The sequence below is a fragment of the Oncorhynchus mykiss genome, chromosome 16 (assembly GCF_057628025.1).
Source record: "Oncorhynchus mykiss isolate SJ-2025 chromosome 16, ASM5762802v1, whole genome shotgun sequence".
Taxonomy (NCBI): domain Eukaryota; kingdom Metazoa; phylum Chordata; class Actinopteri; order Salmoniformes; family Salmonidae; genus Oncorhynchus; species Oncorhynchus mykiss.
This window is the reverse complement of record NC_143037.1, coordinates 56387518-56397045: the sequence shown is the minus strand read 5'-3', so window position 1 is coordinate 56397045 and position 9528 is coordinate 56387518. Positions and strand designations below refer to the sequence as shown.

General features: G+C 41.4%; 1 protein-coding gene across 1 annotated transcript; it reads left to right on the top strand.

The window, feature by feature from the left end:
- The first annotated feature begins 6791 nt into the window (after positions 1 to 6791).
- LOC110492295 (large ribosomal subunit protein eL22) lies at positions 6792 to 9528 on the top strand. Its single transcript, XM_021566499.2, has 4 exons — positions 6792 to 6891; positions 7408 to 7521; positions 8544 to 8668; positions 9342 to 9528. Exons 1-4 carry the CDS (start codon positions 6880 to 6882, stop codon positions 9484 to 9486), a joined length of 396 nt encoding a protein of 131 aa, XP_021422174.2. The 5' UTR covers positions 6792 to 6879; the 3' UTR covers positions 9487 to 9528.

The following is a 9528-nucleotide window of genomic DNA, read 5'->3' as shown; positions in this document are numbered from 1 at the left end:
ACATTTTCCCCTTGAGCGTGTAGGTCTGCACAATTTCCATATGGTAGGGGTGAAATATGACTCACAGTCTGCTGGCATTGCCCAAACTCCATCCCGACACTCCCGGCAATGGACACGGAGCGTCTTTAGCCCAGCAGTAACAGAGACTCAAGGCAATAAATAAACTCGGACCGATACTCTGTGTTGATCTAAAGCAGAAACATAGAAGAAGACATATGGGGTGTATATTTGGGATGTGACATCACCAAACATCAGTTGAGGAGGCAAGATGACAAGAGAGAGGGACTTAATACTGCTATTCTTCTTTAGTCGCTGGATAACAGATATCAAAGTCAAACAATTTTGCTTAAAGACTGTATTCATAATTGCTAATATTCCATTTAATGTTTTGGTTTGTGCCCTTCTGGATTCATAGAACCAGATTGGGCATTATGCATCATACTACACTAGCAAGGTGGAGGAGAACATTGGCTTGAGTTGATTATATTACACCTGCTCAAGATGGAACATCAATTAGGATTACAAATACAGTTGGGCACTGTGAATAAGACATTGTAAAAATAGGCTTCATGTATCACTACTCCAGGATGAACAGGCATACCATAGACAGGATATTACCTGGAGAGTGGGTAAGAGTGCAGCCAGATGAGGCAGCTGTTCTCATTTGCTACTGGGTTGAAAGTGGTGCCAGGCAAGCCTGATGTAGCTAGTCCTGACACATTATTATTCATTTGGCTTTAATCTATATTGGTCTGCTGCCAGGGACACCTTAATCTCCCAGTAGGATCTATATATACATGTGGAACAGGATACATATTAGGCAGGCATTAGACAAGCCATTAGGCTGTTCAATATCTCTTCTCAAAGCAGGAAGCCTTGTGCACCCGAATGTCACACTATTTCCTATATAGTGCGCTACTTCTGGTCAAAAGTAGTGCACTATAAAGGGAATGTGGTGGCATTTGGGACGCATCTTGTCTGTGTGTGGTAAGACTTCCTTCTTCTTCGAGAGTTAATTGAGTTTACAGCGATTTTTAATGGCTAGAGGCAACCATTGAGGCTGAATCTGTGTGCGCTCTGTTCGGAAGGCCCATTCAAACAATAACAGGTTAACGGTTTCTCTGATCATAGGCTATACATTAGGGCTACATGATAAACATGATTTTCAGGCAAGGTAGCATGAAGCAATATCTATTCTCACCTTTGCGCTGCTCTTAGGATAATTTGTTTTCGATCTGACAGTTTTTCATTCAAAAGAGGACAATATTATCTGGGTCATTTAATTGCATTGCAAATCTCTCAAAATTAAATTTACTGTACTCTAATGAATACTTTCCCAACCAAAACTAATTTACATAAATTTCCTCTCGGTTTGTAAATGAAAAGCACTACTTGAGCATTACAACTGTATCCAGTATAAGTCAATAAAATGTTGCTCTAATGTAATGTTGTGCAAGGTATTGAACCTTCAGCTACTTTATGAGATAGGACATGAAGAATGACATCTTGTGGTAGAATTTAATACAATTTGTGGAACTGCATAAAAAAAAACAACAACATTGATTAATTGAGGAAATCGAGGGAAATTGCACAACAGACTTCCACATTTAACCCAACCCCTCTGAATCAGAGAGATGCCTTGCTCAAAGGCAGACTGGCAGATTTTTTCCACCTTGCTGGCTCTGGGATTCAAACCAGAGACCTTTCGGTTACTGGCTCTTAACTTCTAAGTTAACTGCCACCCCCTGAGTTGAGTTTAATGTTTTCAAAATGGCCGATGACTATGTCAGCTCACCTGCACTTTGTTGAAAATAGTGCTGATTGCGCACTCCTCCTCATCAACATACTCTCTGACCTCCTCGATCATGGCCTTCAGCAGGATGATGGCCTCTGGCCGACGTCTGGAGCTCCTTCACCGCCTAGGAGTCAGGGGTCACACCATGAGAAGGCACTAGACAACACCACACACACACACACACACACACACACACACACACACACACACACACACACACACACACACACACACACACACACACACACACACACACACACACACACACACACACACACACACACACACACACACACACACACACACACACACACACACACACACACACCCCCAACAAACTAAACTCCACCAAGTTCCTCCACACGTATTGCTGTCTATAGGTACAGTGCCTTGCGAAAGTATTCGGCCCCCTTGAACTTTGCGACCTTTTGCCACATTTCAGGCTTCAAACATAAAGATATAAAACTGTATTTTTTTGTGAAGAATCAACAACAAGTGGGACACAATCATGAAGTGGAACGACATTTATTGGATATTTCAAACTTTTTTAACAAATCAAAAACTGAAAGATTGGGCGTGCAAAATTATTCAGCCCCTTTACTTTCAGTACAGCAAACTCTCTCCAGAAGTTCAGTGAGGATCTCTGAATGATCCAATGTTGACCTAAATGACTAATGATGATAAATACAATCCACCTGTGTGTAATCAAGTCTCCGTATAAATGCACCTGCACTGTGATAGTCTCAGAGGTCCGTTAAAAGCGCAGAGAGCATCATGAAGAACAAGGAACACACCAGGCAGGTCCGAGATACTGTTGTGAAGAAGTTTAAAGCCGGATTTGGATACAAAAAGATTTCCCAAGCTTTAAACATCCCAAGGAGCACTGTGCAAGCGATAATATTGAAATGGAAGGAGTATCAGACCACTGCAAATCTACCAAGAACTGGCCGTCCCTCTAAACTTTCAGCTCATACAAGGAGAAGACTGATCAGAGATGCAGCCAAGAGGCCCACGATCACTCTGGATGAACTGCAGAGATCTACAGCTGAGGTGGGAGACTCTGTCCATAGGACAACAATCAGTCGTATATTGCACAAATCTGGCCTTTATGGAAGAGTGGCAAGAAGAAAGCCATTTCTTAAAGATATCCATAAAAAGTGTTGTTTAAAGTTTGCCACAAGCCACCTGGGAGACACACCAAACATGTGGAAGAAGGTGCTCTGGTCAGATGAAACCAAAATGGAACTTTTTGGCAACAATGCAAAACGTTATGTTTGGCGTAAAAGCAACACAGCTGAACACACCATCCCCACTGTCAAACATGGTGGTGGCAGCATCATGGTTCGGGCCTGCTTTTCTTCAGCAGGGACAGGGAAGATGGTTAAAATTGATGGGAAGATGGATGGAGCCAAATACAGGACCATTCTGGAAGAAAACCTGATGGAGTCTGCAAAAGACCTGAGACTGGGACAGCGATTTGTCTTCCAACAAGACAATGATCCAAAACATAAAGCAAAATCTGCAATGGAATGGTTCAAAAAAACATATCCAGGTGAATGGCCAAGTCAAAGTCCAGACCTGAATCCAATCGAATCTGTGGAAAGAACTGAAAACTGCTGTTCACAAATGCTCTCTATCCAACCTCACTGAGCTCGAGCTGTTTTGCAAGGAGGAATGGGAAAAAATTTCAGTCTCTCGATGTGCAAAACTGATAGAGACATACCCCAAGCGACTTACAGCTGTAATCGCAGCAAAAGGTGGCGCTACAAAGTATTAACTTAAGGGGGCTGAATAATTTTGCACGCCCAATTTTTCAGTTTCTGATTTGTTAAAAAAGTTTGAAATATCCAATAAATGTCGTTCCACTTCATGATTGTGTCCCACTTGTTGTTAATTCTTCACAAAAAAATACAGTTGTATATCTTTATGTTTGAAGCCTGAAATGTGGCAAAAGGTCGCAAAGTTCAAGGGGGCCGAATACTTTCGCAAGGCACTGTACATGCAGACATTACAATGGAATCTCCGAGAAGAGAGAATTTGAGTTTGAGAGCCTTGGATTTCACCAACATTTTCACCAACATTTTCAGTGCACCTGCTAGTTTATCCATCAAATATTTCTAGCTGTTTTTAAAGGGGTACGTAACACTTTAAGATTGAAGAAGATTGTAGTTTTAACACACCACATGTTTTGTGGGCCCCATCGTGCGATTGGCAAAGGAGACAATGTCGTGGCGGGAGAGTATCTTGTTCTTGTGGGTTGTTTCCCTGCAAGCTCCACACAGCGGCTGGCTACAAGAGTGTGCAAAGCTGTCATCAAGGCAAAGTGTGGCTACTTTGAAGAATCTCAAATATAAAATATATTTTGATTTGTTTAACACTTTTTAGGTTACTACACTACTGGTACTGTAGTATCACACTGAATTCTGACAAACAACACTGCATATTGCTTTACACCAGTGTGATTTCCCATGTCATTGACTGAATTCATCTCATAAACAAACATGCTACTTAGAGAGCATATTTTCAGTCTTTTAAGGGGAGCTAGAGGATTGACTAGACTTATCCCACACTTAGTAAGGTCCACTGTAGCCTCTCACCCTCTCATGCAAGAGCATTGTAAATAGAATGCTGACAGCAACCCATAGAAAACAGAGCACATAGCCTATATGACAGAGCATTTAATATCCATGTCAGTAAGTTAGTTATGTCATGTTAAGCTTCATGTGATTTATGCTAAATAAACTCATATGCCTCCTGGAAATACCACCACAATCTCATCTAAACTAGTTTGCACTGACATTAACATATCCATATCCACAGTACTGCAAAATGACAACGTTATATAATCCAGTCCTGGAGGTCACAGCAATGAACTTCACCGGTGCCCAGAGGGATCAATCATTCAAATGCCTAGGTGCCCAAATTCTCTTTATCTTGTCACTGAAAGTTGCCAGGTTTCTAGGACCACACTGTGCTCAATGCCAGGCAGGATGAAACAAAGGCAGGATTTACACTGCAGCTGTTCATTTCCCCCAGATAATCCCCTGGGACTTTCATCCTACCATTGCTAACTGGAGAAGTTGTGTTGCTATAGATATCTTTCAATGTACATGACTCGACCCCCAACGTTCCAATCTCCGACTCCAGATATAACAGACTGACCCTAGCCCCCCGACACATAAACTGTTGCAGCATAAATACTGGAGGCTGAGACAGGAGGGGTCAGGAGACACTGTGGCCCCATCCGATGATACTCCAGGACAGGGTCAAACAGGCAGGATATAACCCCACCCACTTTGCCAAAGCACAGCCCCCACACCACTGGAGGGATATCTTCAAGCACCAACTTACCATCCTGAGACAAGGCCGAGTATAGCCCACAAAGATCTCCGCCACGGCACAACCCAAGGGGGGGGGGGGGGGGGGGGCGCCAACAAGGCCCCTGAGTTGGTCATTGATTTTATAAAGCAAAAGGTAATTTGTTCCATAAGAAATTAAAATACCTATATAATGCCATCCACTAAATCAATGGAATGACCCATTTTATGTTTCCAAGCTGCTGTAATACAGTCACAAGAAACCAAACTTTCTTACCCACAGTGGAGGCAGGAGAGTTGGCCTTTGTGGTTAAGGTTCAGCAGACAGGGGTGTTTGTACTGCTCATGGCATACCAAGGGGTGACAGTTGGTACTGTCTGGATCATATAGCTTCTCCAAAAGGCAGAATATTCTTCCACAACACAGAAGGTTGGTGGCATCTTAATTGGGGAGGACGGGCTCGTGGTAATGGCTGAAGCATAATTGGTGGAATGGTATCAAATACACCAAACACATGGTTTCTATGTGTTTGATGCCATTCCATTTGCTCCGTTCCAGCCATTATTATGAGCCGTCCTCCCCTCAGCAGCCTCCACTGCTCCACACATCTGAAAATACAACACAGGAAAGCCCATCATAGTGATGCTGATCTATGTCGGTGACGTTTCAGAGAATGATTGAAAATGCACCTGTAAGCCTATACTTAATGAATATGTTAAGAAGCAGATACTTAATAAATATAATAAGAATATGAGCTGAACAATTACCTTGCTGCTTGCTGCCTTATCTGCTGTCCCAAGCAGGAATGACAGATATGAGGAGGGTCTTTGAGTGTGACTGGAGGGGATGGAGTGCTGGCCTAGTAGAGCCTCATAGGGGACACTGCAGGCTCCACTGACTCCTGTCAAATTGCATGCATTGGTTCCTAATGCAGAGCGGAACAATAAAGGGAACACGTAGTATATCATGTCATTTTTTACCTTGTTGTCTGCCTCTCTGCTCACTATGCCAGAGTTTATTATGTCACTATTGGCAAGGAGCTATAGCCTGTATTTGTCATTATGAAGGGACCAATCAGATAGGGTTATGATGATGCCATTCTGAAGGGATCAATCAGATAGGAGGGTTATGTCAATGTCATAATAAACAACCTACCAGAGCAGGGTTATGGTGATGTCATAATCAAGGGATCAATCATAGAGCAGAATTATGATGACTTAGTCATGGAGGGATAACCAATCAGGGAGCAGGGTTATGATGACGTAGTAATGAAGGGAGCAATCAGAGAGCAGCATAACAAAGAACCAATGAGCGAGCAGGGTTATGACGATGACATTATGAAGGACCATTCAAAGAGCAGGGTTTTGACAACGTCATTATGATGAACCTCTGATTCAGAGGGTTTGGGTTAAATGTGGAAGACACATTTCGGTTGAATGCATTCAGTTGTGCAACTGACTAAGTATCCCCTTTCCCAAATAGGTAAATATGGACCAAAAAACAACAACATCCTAAGTGTTTTTCTGTTTATTTTTTGTTTGTATTGTTTTTTTGTTACAATTTGTAGAAGGATGTATTGTTTCTAACACGTTTGTACCTGTTATCCTTCAAAATATATGGAATTTCAATAAGATGTATAAACAATGTTAAGCCTTTTAATCGAACTCTGATGCCGTGATTGTATCGACTAGATCTGCGATTGATTCATCAGGCCAAAATGTAACGCACGCGCAAACCCAGCGCTTCCTTTCTGCTAAATTCTTCGCAATGGCTCCTGTGGTGGGTACAATCGCGTGTGGAAAATTGTTCAAATATATACATTTTTCACACTTAAAATGGCTGTACATTATTTGTATAAATCGGGGCATATTTGAGAGGGCTTATGTAATCGTTAATCATGCTAAACAAGGCACTGTGAATTGGGTTTTGTTTTTCCAAGGCCCGCTAAATTAGCAAGGTTTTTTTTTTTAGTTTAGCTAACGTTAGCTTGCCAGATCCACCACGTTGTAGCTACACAAAACTAGCTTAACATTTTTCTGTTCGTTTTATGGTCAGCAGTAGTTTGATTAGTTAAATAACAAAAATGTTGGTATTTACTTATAAGGAGCCACCTGACTAAAACTTCATCTTAATTGGGGATTAGCCTAGACATAGTTGATGTCTGCGGTTGTAGCGCGTATGTTGGTGAACTAATGTTAGGTAACGTTAACTGTTAGATTCTAGGCAGCTAACTAAACGGAACAGCTACAATTGTAGTGACTCATAGTTTTAATTGGCTGTCAATCTTATCTGCAGAAGAAGCAGAGCACCAAGGGGTCCAAGGGTGGCAAGAAGAAGAAGCAGGTCCTGAAGTTCACTCTGGACTGCACCCACCCTGTTGAAGATGGCATCATGGATGCTGCCAACTTTGTAAGTAGTTTTGCAGTTACACTGACAGGTTTTATACCTGTGCCTGGTTGCAAGGAAGATTCTAATATTTTAGTTGCACAAACGCCCTTATTCGAAACCCCCATTAGCCACAATCCTGAATGATTTCTGCCCTTCCACAATGGTCACTTGGTTTAGAATAAACTGAAGGATGGAAGGAGCTTATGAAATGACAGTTCATGGGATCGACATGTTGAACAGAATCGTCCAATACAGCTGTTTTTTTTCTCATTATCAATTAATTTATGAGTAACAATTATGTACTGTACTGGGATTGTTTCTTTATCATTTTAAGAGAAAACATAGCTTCTTAGCAATGAGCAATTTCTCAAGCAAGAATTTTGGTAGGGCTATGGGAGTGGTCTTAAGTGGGGAGGAGGACACTGAAAATGTGCTGTTATTGGTAGGTTTGGAACTCTGATTGGTCTATTAACTAATTTACTGTCTAGTGATGTCACCAGGAAGAACAAACCACCATCCCACCAAAACAGGCTTAAATTTCAGGCTGTCGTTTCAAACAGCTCTTACACTAAAAGGGTTTTTATCATCTTCACAATTTCACAGCATTATTCCAACCTCATAGTGTGGAAATGTATATAAAACTGGGCCTTTAAATCTCAAGTGGGGTTTACACTAGCTAGTGACCTGCACAACAACACACAACTAAAAGCCAACTGTGTTTGCTGATAGAGCAAGAGACTAGTTGGTCACTCCATGAACCACAGTTGGCTTTAGATCCAAGTGAAGGTGTGATGTCACTGATGTGCTCCAGCCAACAGGCTAGTTTCACATCCACTACACTGTTGTTGTCGCACTGCTTTGATTTATCTTGGCCAGGTCGCAGTTGTAAATGAGAACTTGTTCTCAACTAGTCTCTGGTTAAATAAAGGTGAAATAAAAAATAAATTTAAAAAAATATAAAAAAGTAAAGTTGGGCAACAGTCAATCTTTTGTTGTTGGAAATTAGAAGTATATGCTTACATAGTATGTTTTAATGGTTAAAGGAGCAGTTCCTCCAGGAGCGCATCAAGGTGAATGGGAAAGCTGGAAACCTGGGTGGTGGTGTGGTGTCTATTGAGAGGAGTAAGAGCAAGATCACAGTTTCCTCCGAGGTCCCCTTCTCCAAAAGGTATGGTAACTGCACTGGCAACTCAAATTGCAATGCAGACATTTGTGTATTTGTTCTTGGAAAAAAAGAAAATATTTATCAAATGTCTTTCACCCAATACATTGTTTACATGTTCAAGCTATTAAAACGTTGGTAAATGCTTATGTCCTCACAAAATAATTGCTCATTTGAATAATTGACTTACACTTTTGCACTGCTTATGATGGATAAGAGGCCCCGTGTTTTTATAGCCTTTATCTGTAATATTTTTGTTTAGGTTGCTGGTGTTGATATTGATGATGCCAATATTGACTTTTGGCTATGTACAATTCAACTTAATAATTCCCACTTAACCAACTCCCAAATGCTTTATGGCTTATCTCCTGCATCTGCCATGCACCAGTAACATTATGTGCATGAAAATACACTGGCTGTGAACTGAATTCTCCCTCAGACTTCCTTGTTGAGTTTATCCACCCCTGCCCATGAATACGCTAACCGCACGTGACTGCGCTACAGTATCATTCTTCAACCTTTGTGCTGTGTTTTTGTGATTCATTAAGTTGGGTTGAGGTGTACAGCAACAACAAAAAACATTAGCTTTACTAGGTTGTTTTGTATGTGTATATTGCTTTGGGGAAAACATTGAAAGCCAAAGCGCAACCTCACACATCTGAATGCCATCTGTCTGTAGATATCTGAAATATCTGACCAAGAAGTACTTGAAGAAAAACAATCTTCGCGACTGGCTGCGTGTTGTGGCCAATACCAAGGAGAGCTACGAGCTGCGTTACTTCCAGATCAACCAGGATGAGGAGGAAGAGGAAGATGAGGATTAAACTGCTGGATTTTGTACATTTAATAAATTCTTAGAGTACTTA

Bases quoted from the DNA above. Each gene is read 5' to 3' on its own strand.
- LOC110492295 (XM_021566499.2), top strand. The intron at 7,522-8,543 runs GTAAGTAGTTTT...TAATGGTTAAAG, and splicing joins TCATGGATGCTGCCAACTTT to GAGCAGTTCCTCCAGGAGCG. The intron at 8,669-9,341 runs GTATGGTAACTG...ATCTGTCTGTAG, and splicing joins GAGGTCCCCTTCTCCAAAAG to ATATCTGAAATATCTGACCA.